At 42.1% G+C, this 23,555-nt stretch overlaps 1 protein-coding gene across 2 annotated transcripts in view; it reads right to left on the bottom strand.

The window, feature by feature from the left end:
- The window catches only part of TRIP4 (thyroid hormone receptor interactor 4), a 68,164-nt gene that overhangs the window by 12,256 nt on the left and 32,353 nt on the right, over positions 1 to 23,555 (bottom strand). For both annotated transcript variants that reach the window (XM_055098285.1, XM_003827953.5), the window contains exons 10-11: positions 19,468 to 19,592; positions 17,992 to 18,083 (exon numbers count right to left, since the gene is read on the bottom strand). In XM_055098285.1, the coding sequence (XP_054954260.1) occupies positions 17,992 to 18,083; positions 19,468 to 19,592 (217 nt within the window). The remainder of the gene's footprint in view (positions 1 to 17,991; positions 18,084 to 19,467; positions 19,593 to 23,555) is intronic.

Below are 23,555 nucleotides of genomic sequence, written 5' to 3'. Positions count from 1 at the left end.
TGGAGTCTTACCCTGTTACCCAGGCTGGAGTGCAATGGTGTGATCTCGGCTCACTCCAACCTCTGCCTCCTGGGTTCAAGCGATTCTCCTGCCTGCCTCAGCCTCCCGAGTAGCTGGGATTACAGGCGTCCAAAACCATGCCCAGCTAATTTTGTATTTTTAGTAGAAACAGGGTTTCACCATGTTAGCCAGGCTGGTCTTGAACTCCTGACCTCAGGTAATCCACCTGCCTCAGCCTCCCAAAGTGCTGGGATTACAGGCGTGAGCCACCGTGCCTGGCTCAGTTCTCATCTTAATTGATCTATCTGTAGTAGAACTTGATCTATCTGTAGTAGAACTTGATAGAATCCTTTTTTTTTTTTTATCTTCACTCTTGCCATCCAAAGATAGAATTCTTTTCCCTGGCTAGGCGCGGTGGCTCACACTTCTAATCCCAGCACTTTGGGAGGCCCAGGCAGGAGGATTGCTTGAGCCTAGGAGTTTGGGATCAGCCTGGGCAACATAGCAAGACCCCATCTCTACAAAAAATAAAACATTAAAAAAATTAGCCAAGCATAGTGGCACACACTCTAGCGTGGGCAACAGAGTGAGACCCTGTCTCAAAGAAAAGCCAAAGTATATCCAATATCTCACCATTTCTTAAGATTTCAATGGCTACTTCCCTGGTCCAAGCCATCATAATGTCTCCCTGGGCTTCTGCAATAACCTCTTAAGTGGTCTGTTTCTGCCCTTAACTTCCCTCTTGGTCTATTCTCAACACAGCTACCAGAACTAATTTTTTTTTTTTTTTTTTGTATCAGATCACACCATTCTTCTGCTTAAAACTCTCCAACGGGTTTTCATCTCAATCAGAATAAAAGTCTAAGTCCTTGCTTACCATGACCTACAAGTCCATAGACAATCTGGCCCCCCATTTCCTCTCTGATACCTTCTCTTACTTCTCTCCTTCACTTTCACTCCACTCTTGCCACACTGGCTTCCTTGTTGTTCCTGCCTCAGGTTTTTTGCACTTGCCTTTTCCTTCTTCCTGGAATGCTTTTCACCCTAGATATTTCCATGGCTTCTTCCCTCTCTTCCTTCAGAACTTTGTTGAAGTGTCAACTTTTAGTGAATATTCTTGATAACCCTATTTAAAATCAGAGCACCAAATTCCCCACAAACTTGGCACTCTTAAACTACCTCTCCAGCCTTATTTTTTATTTATATATATATATATTTTGAGACGGAGTCTCGCTCTGTTGCCCAGGCTGGAGTGCAGTGGGGCAATCTTGGCTCACTGCAAGCTCCATCTCCCGGGTTCACACCATTCTCCTGCCTCAGCCTCCCGAGTGGCTGGGACTACAAGTGCCCGGCACTATGCCCGGCTAATTTTTTGTATTTTTAGTAGAGACGGGGTTTCACCGTGTTAGCCAGGATGGTCTCAATCTCCTGACCTCATGATCCACCTGCCTTGGCCTTCCAAAGTGCTGGGATTACAGGCGTGAGCCACCACGCCCGGCCCTCTCCAGCCTTATTTTACCATCGTCTGATACAATATAATTTACTTATTTAGAACTTTTACTTGGTCTCGACTCACTAGGATGAAAGCTCCATGAGGACGGGGATTTTTGTTTTGTTTACTCATCAGCATCTAGGACCATGCCTAGTTCACAGCAGGCAATCAATAAATACTTGTTGAATAAAAACGCAATGAATTGGCCGGGCGCAGTGGCTCACACCTGTAATCCCAGCACTTTGGGAGGCCAAAGCGGGCGGACCACGAGGTCAGGAGATTGAGACCATCCTGGCTAAAACTGTGAAACCCCGTCTCTACTAAAAATACAAAAAAATTAGCCAGGCGTGGTGGCGGGCACCAGTAGTCCCAGCTACGCCGGAGGCTGAGGCAGGAGAATGGCGTGAACCCGGGAGGCGGAGCTTGCAGTGAGCCGAGATCGCACCACTGCACTCCATCCAGACTGGGTGACAGAGCGAGACTCGGTCTCAAAAATAAAAAAAAATAAAAAAAATGAATTTACCAACTTGTGCATTAACGTTATTTTATTCATGGTGAATACACATATGCTGGGAATTGTACACTCTTAGAACTATAAGTAAAAGTAGATATTACTCTTAATGTGTTATCCCTAAGCTTGTGTCTTGGCAAGTGGTCAGTATGGCTCTATGTTTAAGAAAAACCACCCTAATGTGTATTAACAGAGTAAGTAAATGTTAAATAGTGGGAAAAACTGGAAAAATGGTGGACAAATTAAATAACAATAGGTTCCTTGGACCCATCATGCCTCACAATAAAGACAAACATAAAAATCAACTTTCCCAGATGAATCTCAAATTAAAGTTCCAGGTGAATATCCCTTTTCCTACTACTAGCACTGAACTTCAAGGAGCTTACAAGAAACAGAGGTGAAAAGCAAAGTGGCCTACAAGGAATAAAGTAAAGCCTATGCATTGGAAGAAGAGATTATTTTTCATTATCAAATGCATTAAAACGAAGTTAGCTTGGCAGAGCCTCAGTACCTCCAAAAAAAAAAAAAAAGACAACCATAATCCCCATAACCAGGGCCTGGACACTAAAGACCACATTACATACTAACAAGCCACTATATACTTACATTGTATCCTCACAAGTAAGGGATATCTTGTCTGAAAGTCAGAAAACTAAAATGCAGATTACCCAGAGAAAGAATAAGAGAAGGGAGGTGAAGAATGTGAATAAGCTCTGGATGTCACATTTTATTTTATATTTATTATTAATTAATTATTATTTTGAGATAGGGTCTCACTCTGTTGCCCAGGCTAGAGTGCACTGGTGTGAGCACAGCTCACTGCAGCCTGGACCTTCAGGGCTCAAGTGATGCTCCTAAATCAGCCTCCCAAGTAGCTGGAACTACAGATGCGCACCTCCACACCCAGCTAATTTTTTTTTTTTTTAAGACAAGGTTTCACTCTGTCACCCAGGCCGGAGTGCAGTGGTGTGTTCGTAGCTCACTACAGCCTTGACCTGGAGGGCTCAAGCCACTCAGGAGGTACTGGAGACTACAGGTGCACACCACCAGACCTGTCTAATTTTATTTTTTTTTAGAGGACTAAATAAATATGTATATATATATAAATTTCTTTTGCCATTTTCATAAGAGAAAAAATTGGTTAGCAGTTTTTGTCAACCACCACTGATTCAGTGGAAAATGGGCATTTTCACCAAATCTTCAAGCCTCCCCTTCATTCTTATTCATTCTTGTACTGAAATGATCAATAACTCCTAAACTATGTCACTCTTCACAACAAATTCCCAGATGATCTGTAAATCTTATATCTGTCTCCAGATATAAGATTTATACGTTAGCCAGGCATGGTGGCTCATGCCTGTAATCCTAGCACTTTGGGAGGCCGAGACAGGTGGATTGCTTGAGGCCAGGAGTTCAAAACCAGCCTGGCCAACATGGTGAAACCCCGTTTCTACTAAAAATACAAAAAATTAGCCGGCATGATGGCGGGCACCTGTAATCCCAGCCACTCGGGAGGCTGAGGCAAGAGGATCACCTGAACCTGGGAGGTGGAGGTTGCAGTGAGCCAAGATTACGCCATTGCACTCCAGCCTGGGCAACAAGAGTGAAACTCCATCTCAAAAAAAAAAAAAAAAAGATTTATAAGTTGTTAGTTGAAGAACTAATAACTAAAGCAACAATAATAGGGAATTCATTAACAAAGAACATATATTTGCTGTAGGCATTCTTGGTCTGAATTTTGAGGAACTAGATAGAACATGAAATCAGGGTCTGAAATCTCGTTAGCTGAAAACCAACTCCAAGAAGACTGAGGTGATAATATGCAGAAAGAGAGAAGGAAATGAGTCTGATAAAGAGGTGCAAGAACAGATCCAAGGAAGCATATCCCGCAAGCAACTGTGCTCTGTGATAAACAGTTCTCATTTATATTTTCCTTCAAAGCAATTCAAGGTGTCACAGGATAACTACCACCCCAGGCCCCACTCTACTGGAAGATAAACGTTTTCCTACTTCAGGGTGACCTACTGATCATAATACTTTGACCAGATGACGACTGAATATTTGACTAGGGTTGAATAAAGATCATACCACTTGGCCCAAAGTGGGATAGTTGAACTCCCATATACCAGTAACCCAATTCAAGTCACATGCCTAGTATCTAAGATAGGGGCTTCCAGCTCAATGCTACAGAGACAATCCATATATGTACCAGGTGAAAGAAATAAGTGATAAGACACACACAAACTTACAGATCTTATAGCCATTTGTGGAAGACAATCTGGTTGAAGCAGCTACAACCAGGTCTCATTTTATCAACAGTAACATTTCCACTGTGGTTTTCTGTGCCCTGTGGAATCATATGCTAGAACCTCCACATAAAAGAACTCAAACAAGTATATTTTCTCTAAAATTAACCTCATAACTTTTCTGGCCTGATTCTTCAAGGCCTAACTGGGAATCACCCACTCATGACAATTATTTTTGGTCTTCATTTTAATATAATAGGCTTCCACTCCAACTTAAACTAGTGAAAACCAGAAGAAAGTTGCTTTTAATTAAAGACAATTTTGGGAGGCCGAGGCAAGTGCATCACCTGAGGTTGGGAGTTCGAGACCAGCCTGACCAACATGGAGAAACCCTGTCTCTACTAAAAATACAAAATTAGCCAGATGTGATGGTGCATGCCTGTAATCCCAGCTACTTGGGAGGCTGAGGCAGGAGAATCGTTTGAACCTGGGAGGCAGAGGTTGCAGTGAGCTGAGATCGTGCCATTGCACTCCAGCCTAGGCAACAAGAGCGAAACTCAAAATAAATAAATGAATGAATGAATGACAGTACGTGGTAAGGTCTTCAACCAACAAAGTCCACTCTGAGACTATTACCTCAGAATGCTGAAGACTTCTCTTGAGTTAAGGGCTGTGCCAATTTTAGATTTTATTTTCCCAATGGCTAGTCTGACTCAACTGAAAACTTCTGAGGCAGTGCTCTGAGAGATCTTTGACTTCACTTAACATATCAAGGTAAGGTCATTGTCAAGCAATCTGGTGTTATTAATGTCAACAATACTCCTTTATCAAATAACATATCTTTTAGAACAAAAAAGAAACCCAAGTTGATCCTAGACTTCTCTCACCCTTCATATCCAGTAAAATTACTAAGTCCTACAAACTTTACCTCCTAAACATTCCAATCATCAGATCCTTTCTCTTCAACTCAACTGACACAGCATTGCTGCAGATCTTCATCATAACTCAACTGGACAACCATAATTTCCTAAATCATCTCTGTTTTCAGGCTTGCCCCATCCAGTACATCCTTCCTACAGCTGCCAGGACAATCCTAAAACATGACTTTGGCTGGGTGTGGTGGCTCAGGCCGGTAATCCCAGCACTTAGGGAACCCCAGGCGGGTGAATCACCCGAGGACAGTAGTTCCAGACCAGCCTGGCCAACATGGCAAAACCCGTCTCTACTGAAAATACAAAAAATTAGCTAAACGTGGTGGCGTGCGCCTGTAATACCAGCTACTCAGGAGGCTGAGGCAGGAGAATCGCTTGAACCTGGGAGGTGGAGGTTGCAGTGAGCCGAGATCGCACCAGTGCACCCTAGCCTGCACGACAGAGTGAGACTCTGTCTCAAAAAAACAAAAACAAAGTAACATGACTTTATATGAGTATCTTTAGAACACAGTTCAAATCCTTTCATATGGCATTTTTTTCTTTTTTGTTTTTTGAGATGGAGTCTCACCCTGTCGCCCAGGTTGGAGTGCAATGGTGCAATCTCAGCTCATGGCAACTCTGCCTCCCAGGTTCAAGAGATTCTCCTGCCTCAGCCTCCTGAGTAGCTGGGATTATAGGTATGCGCCTGGCTAATTTTTTTTTTTAATCTTTAGTAGACACAGGGTTTCACCATGTTGGCCAGGCTACTCTTGAACTCCCAACCTCGTGATCCACCCACCTCAGCCTCCCAAAGTGCTGGGATTACAGGTGTGAGCCACCACACCCGGCCAAGATTTTTCATATATCTACCATTGTCTCCCTCTCTATTTATTGTCATGACCACTTACTGTGCACCTACTACATGGCAGGCTCTATGTTAGCACACTGATATAAAGGTGAATAAGACATAGACGGTCACCTAGGCCAGGCCTGGAGGCTCATGCCTGTAATCCCAGCACTCTGGGAGGCTGAGGCAGGCAGATCATGAGGTCAGGAGATGGAGACCATCCTGGCCAACATGGTGCAACCCCGTCTCTACTAAAAATACAAAAATTAGCTGGGTGTGGTGGCACACAACCTGCAGCCGAGATCGCGCCACTGCACTCCAGCCAGGCAACAGAGTGAGACTCCTTATTAAAAAAAAAAAAAAAAAAAAAAAGGCATAGATGGTCACCTAAAGAACTACATGTCAATATTAAAAAAAAAAAAAAAAAAGCAGTAATAGAAGTATGAACACAGTAGGAACCCAAAGAAGGAAATTAATCCTGTTAGGGAGGAAATGGGCTGGGGTTAGGGAAGACTTCAGAGAGTAACATCTGAGATTTTTTTTTTGTTGATGGAGTCTTGCTCTATTGCCCAGGCTAGAGTGCAGTAGCGCGATCTCAGCTCACTGCAACCTCCGCCTCCTTGGTTCAAGTGATTCTCTGCCTCAGCCTCCTGAGTAGCTGGGATTACAGGCGCCCGCCACCATGCCCAGCTAATTTTTATATTCTTAGTAGAGACAGGGTTTCACCATGCTGCCCAGGCTGGTCTTGAACTCCTGACCTCGTGATCTGCCTGCCTCAGCTTCCCAAAGTGTTGGAATTACAGGCGTAAGCCAATGTGCCTGGCTGACTTTTTTTTCTTTTGAGACGGAGTGTCGTTCTGTTGCCCAGGCTGGAGTGCAATAGTACGATCTCAGCTCATTGCAACCTCCGCCTCCTGGATTCAAGGGATTCTCCTGCCTCAGCCTCCTGAGTAGCTGGGAACACAGGCATATGTCACCACACCCCGTTAATTTTTGTATTTTTAGTAGAGACGGGGTTTCATCATGTTGGTCAGGCTGGTCTCGAACTCCTGACCTCAGGTGATCCAAATGCGTCGGCCTCCCAAAATGCTGGGATTACAGGCGTGAGCCACCCCGCCCAGCCTGAGATGTTTTAAAGGATGAGCAAGAGCTGTCCTAGTGGACAAGGGCATGGTGACATGATGTAGAATGGTTTATTGAAGAAAATATAAATTTTACTTTGTTCAGGTTTGTTTTTTTTTTTTTCAATCTACCATTATGGTATTCCAGGAAGCATTGCTTCTGCAGGACTTGTCTTTTTTTTTTTTTTTTTTTTTTTTAAGAAGCTTCCTTTACACTCCCCCTCCCATCCCACTTCCAGCCATGCAAAGTTAACAGTTGGGTCCCTTCCTTAGTGTATTCCACTACTCATGTGATAATTATTATGGTTGGGTTTTCTTGTCTCAGTTTCATCTAGTATACTTAAAGATCTAGAGGGGATGGAATAATGTTGTTAAAACTCTGGATCCTTAGTATTTAACACAGTGCCTGGCACATGACAGATAGTTAATAAATACTTAATGAATGCATGATTATATAATATTCTAAGCAATAATAATATATATATATATTTTTTGAGACAGAGTCTCACTCTGTCGCCCAGGTTGGAATGCAGTGGCGCGATCTCGGCTCACTGCAACCTCCGCCACCCAGGTTCCAGGGATTCTCCTGCCTCACCCTTCTGAGTAGCTGGGATTACAGGCACGTGCCACCACGCCCGGCAGATTTTTTTTGTATTTTTTTTAGCAGAGATGGGGTTTCATCACATTGACCAGGCTGGTCTTGAACTCCTGACCTCGTGATCTGCCCGCCATGGCCTCCCAAAGTGCTGGGATTACAGGCGTGAGCCACTGCACCCGGCATCTTTTTTTTTTTTTTTTTGAGATGGGGTCTCACTCTGTCACTCAGGCTGGAGTGCACTGATGCAATCTGCTCACTGCAACCTTTGCCTCCCCGGCTCAAGGGATCCTCCCACCTTGGCCTCCTTAGTAGTTGGGTTTACAGGTGCATGCCACCATGCCCAGCTAATTTTTGTATTTTTTGTAGAGACGGGGTTTCACCAGGTTGCCCAGGCTCGTCTCGAACTCCTGGGCTCAAGTGACCTGCCCACCTGAGCCACCCAAAGTGCTGGGATTACAGGCGTGAGCCACCATGCCTGGCCAATAATATCTTAAATTAGAAGATAAGTTGCCACTTGGTTTACATGGTAGACTAGATGACAAACCAAGAAGTCTTGAACAGATTCCAAGTAGATAGCGACACTACAGCATATTCTTTCTAGATCAAATAGACCACTTTCTCTAAGCCTTGGTTTACTTAAAGGTAAAATGAAGGCATCATATCAAGTAATTGATTCTACCTACATAAAGCCCCTTGCATCATTGTTCCTGTCTTGCCTCATTTCACTGGCATTATCCTAGAACATATTTTTCAAACATCTCTATCCTGGACTACAACTGTCTTCTCACTGGTCTTCCCATCTTCAGAATATCTCCACTCCATCTTCCACATTTCTGCCAAATTAGTTTTCCCTCAAGCAAGCCTCAGATCATGTTAATGCCTCAAAAAAACTTCAAAACACTCTTTCCCATCCCACAACTGATATGTCTATCATTTGATAGATTTGAATGCCTATCATTCAAAACTATCTATCATCTGACCAAACCTACCTTTTCATTTTTTTTTTTTTTCTTGAGATGGAGTTTCACTCTTGTTGCCCAGGCTGGAGTGCAATGGCACAATCTCGACTCACTGCAGCCTCTGCCTCCTGGGTTGAAGTGATTCTCCTGCCTCAGCCTCCTGAGTAGCTGGGATTACAGGCATGCGCCACCACGCCCAGCTAATTTTATATTTCTAGTAGAGACGGGGTTTTTCCATGTTGGTCTGGCTGGTCTCGAACTCCTAACCTCAGGTGATCCACCTGCCTCGGCCTTCCAAAGTGCTGGGATTACAGGTGTGAGCCACTGTGCCCAGCCCTTTTTAATTTTTTTTTTATTGGGCAGTCCCAGAAGCAGATTAGGTTCAGAGGGACTCCCCATTTCATTTTTTGTTTGCTGCTTATTCCTCTATACCAGGGGTATTCAATCTTTTGGCTTCTCTGGGCCATGCTGGAAGAATTGTCCTGGGCCACACATAAAATACACTAACGATAACTGATGAGCTTTAAAAAAAAAATCACACACAAAAAATCTCATAATGTTTTAAGAAAGTTTACAAATTTGTGTTTGGTCTCATTCAAAGCCGTCCTGGACCACATGCATCCCACGGGCCACAGCTTGGACAAGCTTGCTCTATACTCACACTCTTCTTTCAATGAACTGGTTTGCCATTATTCTCCATAGAGGCCGATAACTTCACCTCTGTGCCTTTGCTCCCATTACTCCTCATCCTTGTAATATGCTTTTCTACCATCTCAGTAGAAACACTTGAACAGCAAAATCATAACTCTACCATTAACTGACATTACATAAGTAATTTTTTATTTATTTTTTGAGATGGAGTCTCGCACTGTTGCCTGGGCTGGAGTGCAATGGTGCGATCTCAGCTGACTGCAGCCTCTGCCTCCTGGGTTCATGTGATTCTCCTACCTCAGCCTCCCAAGTGGCTGGGATTACAGGTGCACATCACCACGCCTGGCTAATTTTTTTTGTATTTTTAGTAGAGATGAGGTTTCATTATGTTGACCAGGCTGGTCTCGAACTCCTCACCCTGGACATTACACAAGTTATTTGAACTCTCTTGACACTTTAGGGATGATATTTCATCCCTAAAGGAGGGGAAATGACACCCTGCTTGGAATTATTGTAAGGATTAGAAAATAGCATGATGAATGTGGCACATAATAACTGATCAAAAAGTGATAGATTTCATTACTATCCTTCAAAGCTAATTCAAAACCATCTTTTTAAATAAAGTCTTTTGGGATCCTTCCCAGCTAGAAGCAAGCTTTCCCTCCTTTATTTTTCTCAGAGACAGTCTTTATTTTAAGACAGTTAGGTTCACTTTTTATTTTATATTTGGTTTATATACATATCTACCTAGAAGTCTTTCAAACATCTGAGGACAGAATCCACAGTTGATTCATCCTTTTGTTTCTCTTAGTGTTTAGAACAGTGCCTGATTTATAATAGGCTCTCAAGTGTTTATTATTTATTTATTTATTTTTATTTTTGAGATGGAGTCTTGCTCTGTTGCCCAGGCTGGAGTACAGTGGCGCAATCTTGGCTCACTACAACCTCCACCTCCCGGGTTCAAGAGATTCTCCTGCCTCAGCCTCCCGAGTAGCTGGGATTACAGGCGCATGCCACGACGCCCAGCTAATTTTTTGTATTTTTAGTAGAGAAGGGGTTTCACCGTGTTAGCCAGGATAGTCTTGATCTCCTGTCCTTGTGATCCGCCCATCTTGGCCTCCCAAGCTGCTGGGATTAAAGGTGTGAGTCACCACGCCCGGCTGTATTTATTTATTTATTTTTCAGACAGAGTCTTGCTCTGTCACCCAGGCTGGAGTGCAGTGGCGCAATCTCGGCTCACCGTAACCTCTGCCTCCCAGGATCAAATGATTCTCCTGCCTCAGTGACCCAAGTAGCTGGGATTACAGGGGTGCGCCACCATGCCCAGCTAATTTTTGTAGTTTTAGTAGAGATGGGGTTTCACCAAGCTGGTCAAGCTGGTCTCAAGAGCCTGACCTTGAGTGATCCGCCTGCATCGGTCTCCCAAAGCGGTGGGATTACAGGCGTAAGCCACTGTGCCTGGCTCAAGTATTTATTAATGAATAAATATATATGAAAATCTTAAGAATTTCATGTTTATTTTCAGATGAAAACCAAAACACTAAATACATGGAAAAGAGGTAATATTCCCCATCTCTCTTCAGGATAAGTACAACAGAAAACAATGCTCAGCCAGGCATGGTGGCTCATGCCTGTAATCCCAGCACTTTGGGAGGCCGAGGCAGGCGGATCACGAGGTCAAGAGTTCAAGACTAGCCTGGCCAACATGGTGAAACCCTGTCTCTACTAAAAATACAAAAATTAGCCGGGCATGGTGGTGCGTACCTGCAATCCCAGCTACTCAGGAGGCTGAGGCAGGAGAATCGCTCGAACCTAGGAGGCAGAGGTTGCAGTGAGCCAAGATCACTCCACTGCACTCCACCACCCTGGACGACAGAGTACGACTCCGTCTCAAAAAAAAAAAAAAAGAAAAAAAGAAAACACAATGCTCTTTGGATAAAACATATATATATTATATATATAATATATATTATATATTATATATTATATATATAATATATATATGTTTTATCCAAAGAGCATTGTGTTTTCTTTTTTTCTTTTTTTTTTGATAATATATATATTATCAAATATATATATATTATATAATATATATATTATATAATATATAATATATAATATATATATTATATAATATATAATATATAATATATATATTATATAATATATAATATATAATATATATTATATATAATATATATAATATATAATATATAATATATAATAATATATATATTATTTTTTATAATATATATAATATATATTATATATTATATAAAATATATATTATATATATTATATATAATATATTATATATTATATATTATATATATTATATATAATATATATTTTATATAATATATATATAATATATATTATATATATGGTTGTTTCTGAAACCATTTATGTGGGTACTTAATACCCAGACTGCAAATAACCCTAAAGACAGTCTGTTTTGATCTAGAAACTCTAGTCAATGTTCCAGTTTTGTTTTTTTTTTTAATTTGAGATGGAGTCTCACGCTGTTGCCCAGGCTGGAGTGCAGTGGTGCAATCTCTGCTCACTGCAACCTCTGCCTCCCGGGTTCAAGTGATTCTCCTGCCTCAGCCTCCCAAGTAGCTGGGATTACAGGCACCCACTACCACACCCAGCTAATTTTTTTTTGTATTTTTAGTAGAGACAGGGTTTCACCATGTTGGCCAGGCTGGTCTTGAACTCCTGACCTCATGATCCACCAGCCTCCGCCTCCCAAAGTGCCGGGATTACAGGCGTGAGCCACCGTGCCCAGCCTGTCAATGTTCCAGTCTTCAAGAGAATTCCAAAACTACATTCCCTATATCTCACTCAAGTGAGCTGTGATTTTAATGAATTGTCCAGGGTTAAGCTAGTTGTTAGTAACATAACAATTTTTCTTCTTGTTGAGTCTCAGATAACAGCCCTCATCGTGAGGGCTGTTATCGGAATATTTTGAGGTCTATATATTGGCAGATTTTCTCAGTACAACAGACAGGACATTTTCACATATTTTAAAAGAGAATTTGTGGACTGCATTTTGAATTCCAGTGCCTGGTTTGAATACTGACTATTAAATCCTTCATTTTCTAATTTCTCACCTCTCAGACTCACAGACAATTCATTGGTGATAGAAGCTGATGATTTCCACAAATGAAGTGATACTTGGAATCTTCCTGAAGATCTATGTTGCTTGGATACTCTTTTTTTTTTAATTTTTAAAAATTGCTTACTTTTCTTCCAGCAAATTCTCCTAGATCCTGAAGATACTTTTCTAGAAAAAGGAACAAGTAATATTCTCTTCCCTATTGGAAGACTACAAGTCTACTGCCGTCAATTATTGGAAACAGGCACCCAGCAGTATAACTGCTTCAGCATAATTCCTTGAAGATAGGGTCTTGGCTATTGTAAAAGCTGTAAGATCAAATAGACTAAAGGGTCAGTAAGCTGGCAGGAAAGGAATGGATTCAGTTCAGAAGAAATAGAATAATCAATGACCTTGGAGATTTCAGACAAATCAGATTTTCTATTGAAGGCAGGGATATAAATAGCACAAACACAACACAGACACGTAGAAACAAAAGCCACCAACTCAACTTTTTGTTTGAAAACTTGTTAGGTCTAGAGAACTGTTCAAACCACAGCTGCTAATGGTTATGGATTTGGCAATCAAAATGTCTTTGTTAAAAAAAAAAGTTTTAACTGCCTTACTATTGAGGTTACAAACCACAGCCTTGATGCATTGTTGCAGTCAACATCCTCCCTGCTGTTTTTGAGAGCTTACATCTGCTGCTGGCAGATAAAATGCTGGCAAACGGCATGGGCTCCTTCCAGGGGAATCACAGGAGAAGCTTTAACGAGATGGCTCTCATCTACCTTTTTACCCTGAGTTGAACCCATAGCCTTTTCTATATCACTTCTACCTTCTCTAGGCTGATCCTCTGCCATTACTCAGGAGGGTTGAGGATCTAGAGGAATTTTTTCTGGCACAAATTAGTCATGTTGGCCATACTAATCTTAGAAGATAAAAAGGAAGACTAGTTCATGGCTCAGGAGAAAGCACATATTTTTAAAAGCCATTTAACAGTGTAGTGCACTTGATTTTAAAACAACCACTAACAAAACCTTTTCGATTTTCTTTTTTTAAGAGGACTAAATGATCACACTATGCCAAAAATAGTGAGGGTTTAGTGTATTTTAACTTATCAAAGAAAGGCCAAGAATGTGAGGTCAGAAGTAAATTACTGGATTTTGGGGGGAAAAGAAAAAGGAACAGCATGTAAAGGCAAAATGTGGTCCAAGTCACACAGGAAGTTAGTTTCAGTTGAAGTAAAAATTACTAGATCCACATTAGTTTTCAAAGAAAATGCAATTCAACTGGGTGATAAATGAATATGGAGATACTGAAGGAAGACACAGGTCACAGTTAGGAAACTACTTCCTAGATGGTTCTCTCTCAGTGAGTTGACCTATGAGAATACAGAAAAATCAAGCATACTTAGACTAACACTCCTAAACTGTAAATACCATGATACCAGTTCTGTAGTATGTAAATAGGTAGTGCATGTGCGGGTGGGGGATTAATTTATGCTCAAAGTTTTGAGAACACTGCATGTTATATCCACCTCACAGAGAGTCATAATCCACACTAGCATATTAAGGGCTCTGAGATGTTCTACAGTAAACAGATCTGTTTAATCCAAAGATATTTCCCAAATTTGTGTTTCAGAGAACACCTATGCCATGGAATAGTTTGGTAAATGCTAGTCAAGAGCCATTATTCCTAAACTCTCAACTCATTCATTCAGAAAACAAGAATGAGGCTGGTATAACAGATTAGACAACTACATTTCTTTTTTTATTTTTATTTTATTTTTTTTGAGACAGAATTTTGCTCTTATCACTCAGGCTGGAGTGCAGTGGCACAATCTCGGCTCACTGCAACCTCTGCCTCCCAGGTTCAAGCAATTCTCCTGCCTCAGCCTCCCCAGAAGCTGAGATTACAGGCTCCTGCCACCACGCGTGGCTAATTTTTGTAGTTTTTTAGTAGAGACGGGGTTTCACCATGTTGGCCAGGCTGGTCTCGAACTCCTAGCCTCAAGTGATCCACCCGCCTCGGCCTCCCAAAGTGCTGGGATTATAGGCATGAGCCACCACGCCCAACCCAAAAGCTACAACTTTTAAAATTGATAAACTCTTTACTCAATAAATAAGATAAAAATAGGGCTAACATCAATTCTAAATAAATTCATATGCTACCCTTAAACACAGAAAAGAAACAGTGGAGGCCAGGCACAGTGGCTCACACCTGTAATCCCAGCACTTTGGGAGGTCAATGCGGGTGGATCACCTGATGTCAGGAGTTCGAGACCAGCCTGACCAACATGGTGAAACCCTGCTTCTACTAAAAATACAAAAAAAAATGGCCAGGTGTGGTGGTATGTGCCTGTAATCCCAGCTACTCAGGAGGGTGAGGCAAGAGAATCGCTTGATCCTGAGAGGCAGAGGTTGCAGTGAGCCAAGATTGCACCACTGCATTCCAGCCTGGGCAACAGAGTGAGACTCCGTCTCAAAAAAAAGAAAAAAGAAACAGTGGGAAAAAGTTACAGAAAAGCCAACCATAGGGAAAATGGGTATGGGATTCCCATGTCTGATGAAGCCTAGTGGCTTCTGTTATATTTTAATGTTATATATCAGAGACATTCATAAAGAGAGTTGCCAGCACCTCTAGCTGGAAACATATGGGAGGATTCCTGCACTTCTACATGCTGTTCAAAGCAACCTCAGGAAATGAGATACAATATAAGTTAAAGGAGAAGTATCATGAAAAAGAGGTATCCTTCGGAAATCAACAAGACTTGTTTTAATTAGATTTCTAATTCCTGTAACCTTCATAGTATTCCATAGATCAGGATTATAGTTTCCTACCCTTCTCTACACAAATTTGTGGCACAAAGAAGATTGGCTATCTAGAGATTGAAATCATTTGACCTTGTATCAGGTGGTAGTTTGCTTGATCAATAGATGAGAAAATAAAGCAAGGCCGCTTGCCAAAAACCATCATCCACACTGCCAGATGCTCCTGGGTTCTCTTTTAGAACGCAAATACATATCCCAGGAAGAAAACATAATGCAGTATGTTATACTAAGCTGTTAACGACTGTGAATCTCTAAAACTGTAAAGCCTACACCAGTGTAAGGTATTTTTATAATATTACTTCTAGACTGGGGGAAAAAAAGGAGGGGGGAGGAAGAAAGTAGACATTGAAAAAAATGGGCAAAAGGCTCAGAGGGATAGTGCAGGCACAAGAGTGTGGGGGATAGCCTCCATGTGTCTATGGTTTTGCCTAGATCTGGATCAGATACTAAGGGAAGAACAAAACGCGGGGGATAGCCTCCATGTGTCTATGGTTTTGCCTAGATCTGGATCAGATACTAAGGGAAGAACAAAACGCAAGAACTCAAAATTCACACCAAAATGCATGCATTGTACTCACACACATAATCAGAGGAGGCAGAGGAGGTAACTCACAAGGAAATGAAAGACATAAATCTAGAGGGATAACAAGTGTTAGTTAAAATCAGTCAGTAGGCTGGCCACAGTGGCTCACACCTATAATCAAAGCACTTCGGGAAGCTGAGGCAGGTGGATCACTTGAGGCCAGGAGTTCAAGACCAGCTTCGCCAACATGGTGAAACCTTGTCTCTACTAAAAATACAAAAATTAGCTGGGCATGGTGGTGTGTGCCTGTAGTCCCAGCTACTGGGAGGCTGAGGTGGGAGGATCACTTAAGCCCAGGAGGCAGAGGTTGCAGTGAGCCAAGATTGGCACTCCAGCCTGGACGACAGAGTGAGACCCAGTTTCCAAAAAAAATAAATAAAGAGTAAAGAATAGAGAGGGTAAAATGGCTGGGAACAGTAAAGGAAAACAGTAGACAGTAATAACAGTAATGAAAGGTAAGTAAGTCTGAAAAAGAGAATTTGCTGGGAAAAATGAAACTGAAGCTCTTTTTCTTCAGCACACTGGTGGAAGCCCTATTATCTAAAGCAACTGTTCAAAGAACAGGAAAACCATACTGATAGGTAAGACTGTTTGTGCTTCAAGGATGGACTTTTCCTGTTTTGGATTTCTGCTAGTTCTGTGTCTAAACATAAAGGTCCTACATTTCAGGAATTTTCTAATTAAGTTAAAGTCTTTCGGCTCCCTCTGCTGCTCAAAAATGTACTTTAGTTACATCAGTTCAATCTTTTTTTTCTCTTTTTTTTGAGACAGAGTCTTGCTCTGTTGCCCAGGCTGGAGCGCAGTGGCATGATCTCGGCTTACTGCAACCTCCGCCTTCTGGGTTCAGGAAATTCTCCTGCCTCAGCCTCCCGAATAGTTGGGACTACAAGCGCGTGCCATCACACCCAGCAATTTTTTTTGTATTTTTATAGAGATGGGGTTTGACCGTGTTAGCCAGGATAGTCTTGATCTCCTGACCTCATGATCTGCCCGCCTTGGCCTCCCAAAGCACTGGGATTACAGGCGTGAGCCACCATGCCCATCTTTTTTTTTTTTTTTTTTTTTTGAGACAGAGTCTCACTCTGTCGCCCAGGCTGGAGTGCAGTGGCACGATCTCAGCTCACTGCAACCTCTGCCTCCTAGGTTCAAGCAATTCTCCTGCCTCAGCCTCCTGAGTAGCTGGGATTACAGGCATGCGCCACCATACCAGGCTAATTTTTGTATTTTTAGTAGAAGCGGGGTTTCACCATGTTGGCCAGGTTGGTCTCAAACTCCTGACTTTAAGTGATCCACCTGCTTTGACTTCCCAAAGTGCTGGGACTGCAGGTGTAAGCCACTGCGCCCGACCTGTCAGTTCAATCTTTAGTGATAAAAATTAAAATATATAAATGCATACATATGTACATTCATACATATGTACATTCATACATAAATACACATACCTCCTCCCAAATATGGCACAGTCCTGGCAATCAGAGTCAAATACATTTGCCTATCATGAGTTCAGTAGCCTGGACCAAAAGCTCCAGAATTAGCAATAACAGATCCTAGTATTCCCACCCCCCCATCAAAATAATTCAAGGGATAATCAAGGGTTTCTTCAAAAGAAGCAAGGTTTTGGTAAGGGATGAAGACCCTATATACTTGTTAGCTGCATTGTGGCAATAGCTTTTTTTTTTTCCCCCAGAAGGAATCTCACTCGGTTGCCCAGGCTGGAGTGCAGTGGCAGGACCTCAGCTCACTGCAACCTCCATCTCCCGGGTTCAAGCTATTCTCCTGCCTCAGCCTTTGGAGCAGCTGGGACTACAGGGACGTGCCACCACGCCCGGCTAATTTTTTGTATTTTTAGTAGAGATGGGGTTTCACTGTGTTAGCCAGGATGGTCTTGATCTCCTGACCTTGTGATCCACCTGCCTTGGCCTCCCAAAGTGTTGGGATTACAGGCCTGAGCCACCAGCGCCCGGCCTGGAAACAGCTTTTTATACAGATATTTATATGCACCAGGCTGGGTGTGGTGGCTTACGCCTATAATCCCAGCACTTTTAAGAGGCCCAGCACTCCTGAGGCCAGGAGTTCAAGACCAGCCTGGCCAACATGGCGAAACCCTGTCTCTAAAAAAAAAAAAAGTATTCTTTACTCACCTGCTCCTTAAATTGCTTCTGGGACAAGCAGTCAATTAGGTCCACACAGCCCAGAAGACAACCTGACGGATAGTCATTAGGAAATTCCACATCTGAATCAGGAATAACAAAAATATTGAATAAATTTCCTTCTTTGTGATCTTGGAACTCAGGAATCTGTTTTCAATTCTGAACAAACATTAATAACTTTTTCCATTATCTATTTGTAGACATAAGGAAAACAGTGAAATTTACTTGGCACAACTGTTTGCATTTTAGCAAAAAAATCTAGTGAGTGGCTCGCTTAGTCCACTATCCACATGTTAAGCTAGAAAATTTTTCCTTTGCCCTCATACCATCAAAGTTCAAGGACCCCACAAATTCATCCTAATACAAATCGATTCTACTATACGCCATTGGATCAGATTGGAGTTTGGCAGTGATGAGTTTTGGAAGCAAAGTAAGGCAGTTACAGGTGACAAGAAAAAAAAAACATCAAAATGTGGTTAAAACCATAAGAATGAATGTCTTTAAAACAAGCCAGTCCGTATCAATAGGAATAGAAGTGTGCTTTTAGGCCGGGCTCAGTAGCTCACACCTATAACCCCAGCACTTTTGGAGGCCAAGGCAGGCAGATCACTTGAGGTCAGGAGTTCAAGACCAGCCTGGCCAACATGGTGAAACCCTGTCTCTACTAAAAATACAAAAAATTAGCTGGGTGTGGTGGCATGCGCCTGTGGTCCCAGCTACTCGGAAGGCTGAGGCAGGAGAATCACTTGAACCTGGAAGGCGGAGGTTGCAGTGAGGAGAAATGGCGCCACTGCACTCCAGTCTGGTTACAGAACGAGACTCTGTCTCAAAAAAAAATAAAAAAGAAAAGTGCTTTTAAGGAAGCATGAACTTTTTATTCCTAGTGATTCTTTAAGCCTTGTTTCTTAAAAACCTTTAAAGATGGTTGTGTAGTTGTCCTTTTATTCTACCCTCAAAACAACTGTATGAGCTGGATAACACAAAGGAAAAACAGGATGCCCAAAGGTCAGAAGTCTTTTTAAGGATCCAAAGTTAGTATTCTTGGGGTGATTCCCAAAATACGTTGCTTAAGTCAATCAACTTTGATTTGTACAAATCCAATAGTAGGTGTCTATTTAGGCCACTCTCAATGAAAATTCCTATTTGTGGTTGTTCTTCCCAATGTAAGGATCTCAGAGTTTACACTAGTCATTTTACCTTTAGAGTAAAGAAGATGATTTTCTCAGATAAAAAAATTAAGACTAGTTGATTTCTTGTGTTGGAAATTGATATTTTTATTTGCACTGTTTTGACAGATTAATGCTTTGAACGCTGTCAATGATTTACCACTAAACAAACAAACATATACAAAGATTAAAAGTCTCTTTTAACAAAGAAAAAGCCAAAGAAAGAAGGAAGTGAAAGAAGATGAACGTCAATGACTTCTCTCCATAAAGTAAAATTGAAAGGAGAATATGCGGCTGTTACCTTTCCCACGAAGAAGACGATATGTAGCCTGGAGTTCTGAGACTTCTTGAGGGGAGGGTTTTTTAGCTGTGGCTGCTATCCAAAGTCGTCCTCTGTGGGGGGTGTACCAGGATCTGCCCTCCACCCTTAAACAAATAGAAATTTAGTGGGAAGGATATAAATTCTAGTTTCCTGGAATATCCCATAATATATAACAAATCCTATAGCAAATTATCCAGTTGAACCAAGAGGTCTATAGATGATGCCTTCCCAAGAGCAGTATCTTTTGTCAAAAACACTTTTCTCTCACAATACCTTTCACTTGAGGATGAACTCTGTCCACTAATTTCTCCTCCATCAGAATAGCGACAAGTCATCTCTCTCAACTCTTGACTGCTTTTCACCTGATCCCTACAACTCAGATTTGGAGCCCTGACCAGTCTTGGTGCTTCTACAATACAAATCCTATATTTTCAAGGCATATAAATCATATTAGAGATATGGAAATCCTTGCCCTTGAGTCAAAGGCTAACCTTTCCCTAGAAGATCAGTTGATTTGTTCTCCAACCTGACAGAAAAATCCTCATCTACACATAACTCCCAAGAATGTTACTTTTTATTTATTATTTAAAATAATTTAAGTAAATAAAAACGCTTATCTTTACTCTTCAATTAGAACCACACCCATTTGCTTTTTTTTTTTTTTTTTTTTTGAGACGGAGTCTCACTCTGTTGCCAGACTGGAGAGCAGTGGCGCGACCTTGGCTCACTGCAACCTCCGCCTCCTGGGTTCAAGCGATTCTCCTGCCTCAGCCTCTTGAGTAGCTGGGACTACACGCATGTGTCACCACACCCAGCTAATTTTTGTATTTTTAGTAAAGATGGGGTTTCACCATGTTAGGATGGTCTCGATCTCTTGACCTTGTGATCTGCCCACCTCGGCCTCCCAAAGTGCTGGGATTACAGGCATGAGCCACCGTGCCCGGCTCCATTTGCATTTTTAAATTGTATTTGGGGTTTTCTTTGGGGATTATTAAACAACTTGTGGACTAGTTTGAAAAAACCTGTAAAGAGAATAACAGAATGTATTCAGGAGAATTTAATTGCTACTTTCCAAGGGTTACAAAAAGATGTTTCTCTTTCCCCTCCCACCAAATTAAATAAAGTACCTTGATAATATATCCCTCTTATCCCATTCTTATAATGGAAAATGGGGTCATGAATTTTTCATATCCTTGGTTTCCCAATATAGATAAATTGGAAGAGTGCCAGGCACACAGTAGGTGCACGATATGGGGAATGAACCAATGTATATCTTCCCTCTAGGCCAAATAACCTGAAGAATTACTGGGAAAATGGTCCCACAAATGTGGCAAAACCACCTACTTTATTTCTGTGGGATTAAAATAAAGTGACTGTGTACTAGATGCTGCTCATACTTTCGCTTCTGTGAGAAAATTTGAATAAGAGATCCAAATAGGATGAGAGAAATGTAAACACTCTGATTCCCTTAGCAGAAGACAAGTTGTTTAGTTTTCTACTTTGGAAAAGCAAGACACCTAAATTGCAGAAAACTCAATGAGAAGAACAGACATCTGAGGGTTTGATCATCCTGGAGCAGAAGCGGATTCCCATGCACTTGTTCTAATGGCGTTTACAGACATGAACTATGAAACAATTAGGAGCCAAAGCAAGGAAACCTGACCTTCAAGAGGGGAGAAAAGGTGTAGTGCACCTTAACACAATAGAGAAATGGCAGCTAATAGTGAAACTACCAAAGTAGAAATGATTATGCCTAAATGCTGATAATCATTTGCTTTTAAGTAAAGTAGAGAAATGTCTGAAGCCTGAACAGTAGAGGGGAAAGAGCACTCTGAAAACCAGAAGTCTAGTTCCATCTCTGTCATCACCTAGCTTCATATTTCAGGGCAATCCATTTTACCTTTGCCTGCTTCAGTATCCTCATTTGTCAAAGACTATAATAATACTGGCCTAATCTACAGTCACATCTTGCTTAACAATGGGGATATGTCCTGAGAAATGTGTCTTTAGGCAATTTCATTGGCTGAACTTACACAAACCTAGATAGTATAACCTACTACACACCTAGGCTATGGTATAGCCTCTTGCTCTTTTTTTTTTTTTTGAGACTGAGTCTCACTCCATCACCCAGGCAATCTCGGCTCACTCCAGCCTCTGTCTCCTGGGTTCAAGCAATTATCCTGCCTCAGCCTCCCGAGTAGCTAGAATTATAGGCATGCACCACCATGCTCCGCTAATTTTTGTTATTTTTAGTAGAGATGGGGTTTCGCCATGTTGGCTAGGATGGTCTTGAACTCCTGAACTCAGGTGATCTACCCACCTTGGCCTCCCAAAGTGCTGGGATTATAGGCGTGAGCCACCATGCCCGGCAGCCTCTTATTCTTAAGTTACAAACTGGTACAGCATGTTACTGTACAGAATACTGTAGGCAGCTGGAGCACAGTGGTTAACTATTTGCGTATGTAAATACATCTAGACATAGAAAAGGTACAGTAAAGGCTGAGCATGGTGGCTCATGTCTGTAATCCCAGCACTTTGGGAAGTGGAGGCGGGTGGATCACTTGAGGTCAGGAGTTTGAGACCAGCCTGGCCAACAGGGCAAAACCTCATCTCTTCTAAAAATACAAAAATTAGCCGGGCATGGTGGTGCACGTCTGTAATCCCAGCTACTCGAGAGGCTGAGGCTGGAGAATGCTTGAACCTGGAAGGTGGAGGTTGCAGCAAGCCGAGATCATGCCACTGCACTCCAGCCTGGGCAACAGAGCGAGATCCTGTCTTAAAAAAAAAATGAAAGAAAGAAAATAAAAGGTAGTGTAAAAACATAGTATTATAATTTTTTTTTTTTCAGATGGAGTCTCACTCTGTCGCCCAGGCTGGAGTGCAATGATGCAATCTTGGCTCACTGCAACCTCCACCTCCCGGGTTCAAGAAATTCTCCTGCCTCAGCCTCTTGAGTAGCTGGGATTACAGGCACACACCACCACGCCTGGCTAATTTTTATATTTTTAGTAGAAATGGGGTTTCACCATGACCTTGTGATCCGCCCACCTCGGCCTCCTAAAGTGCTGGGATTACAGGCATGAGCCACCGTGACCGGCCGGTATTCTAATCTTATGGGACCACTGTTGTACATGTGTTCCATTGCTGATTGAAAAGTCGTTATGCAGCACATGCGTGTATTTCATAGAGCTACTGCCTTGAAAACTAAAATTCTATTTAAATACAAGGTATTTTTACTGTTATGAGTTGGGACATTGCCAGGCATATAAAATTCTAATAGAAAAAAATAAGAAATGGCCTGGCACGGTGGCTCACGCCTGTAATCCCAGCACTTTGAGAGGCCGAGGCGGGCAGATCACAAGATCAGGAGATCGAGACCATCCTGACTAACACGGTGAAACACCGTCTCTACTAAAAACACGCACACACACAAATTAGCTGGGCATGGTGGCGGGCGCCCGTAGTCCCAGCTACTCAGGAGGCTGAGGCAAGAGAATGGTGTGAACCTGGGAGGCGGAGCTTGCAGTGAGCTGAGATCACGCCACTGCACTCCAGCTAGGGCGACAGAGTGAGACTTCATTTCAAAAAAAAAAAAGAAATAAGAAGCAAAAGACATATGTTGTAATGATAAGTGAAAGAAGAAAAACACAAACATATATATCATGCTCTCACCATTTAACAATTTACACAAGAAAAATAGAAACAGCCGGGCGCATTGGCTCACACCTGTAATCTCAGCACTTTGGGAGGCTGAGGTGGTCAGATCACCTGAGTTCGGGAGTTTGAGACCAGCCTGATCAACATGGAGAAACCTCGTCTCTACTAAAAATACAAAATTAGCCAGGCGTGGTGGCACATGCGTGTGATCCCAGCTACTTAGGAGGCTGAGGCAGGAGAATGGCTTGAACCCGGGAGGTAGAGGTTGCAGTGAGCTGATATCGCACCATTGCACTCCAGCCTGGGAAACAAGAGCAAAACTTCGTCTCAAAAAAAAAAAAAAAAAAAAGAAAGAAGCCAGGCACAGTGGCTCACACCTATAATCCCAGCAGTGTGGGAGGCCAAGGTGG

This window comes from Pan paniscus, chromosome 16, assembly GCF_029289425.2.
Source record: "Pan paniscus chromosome 16, NHGRI_mPanPan1-v2.0_pri, whole genome shotgun sequence".
Lineage (NCBI taxonomy): Eukaryota > Metazoa > Chordata > Mammalia > Primates > Hominidae > Pan > Pan paniscus.
The sequence above is the reverse complement of the archived record's forward strand: the minus strand, read 5'-3'. Positions and strand labels throughout refer to the sequence as shown.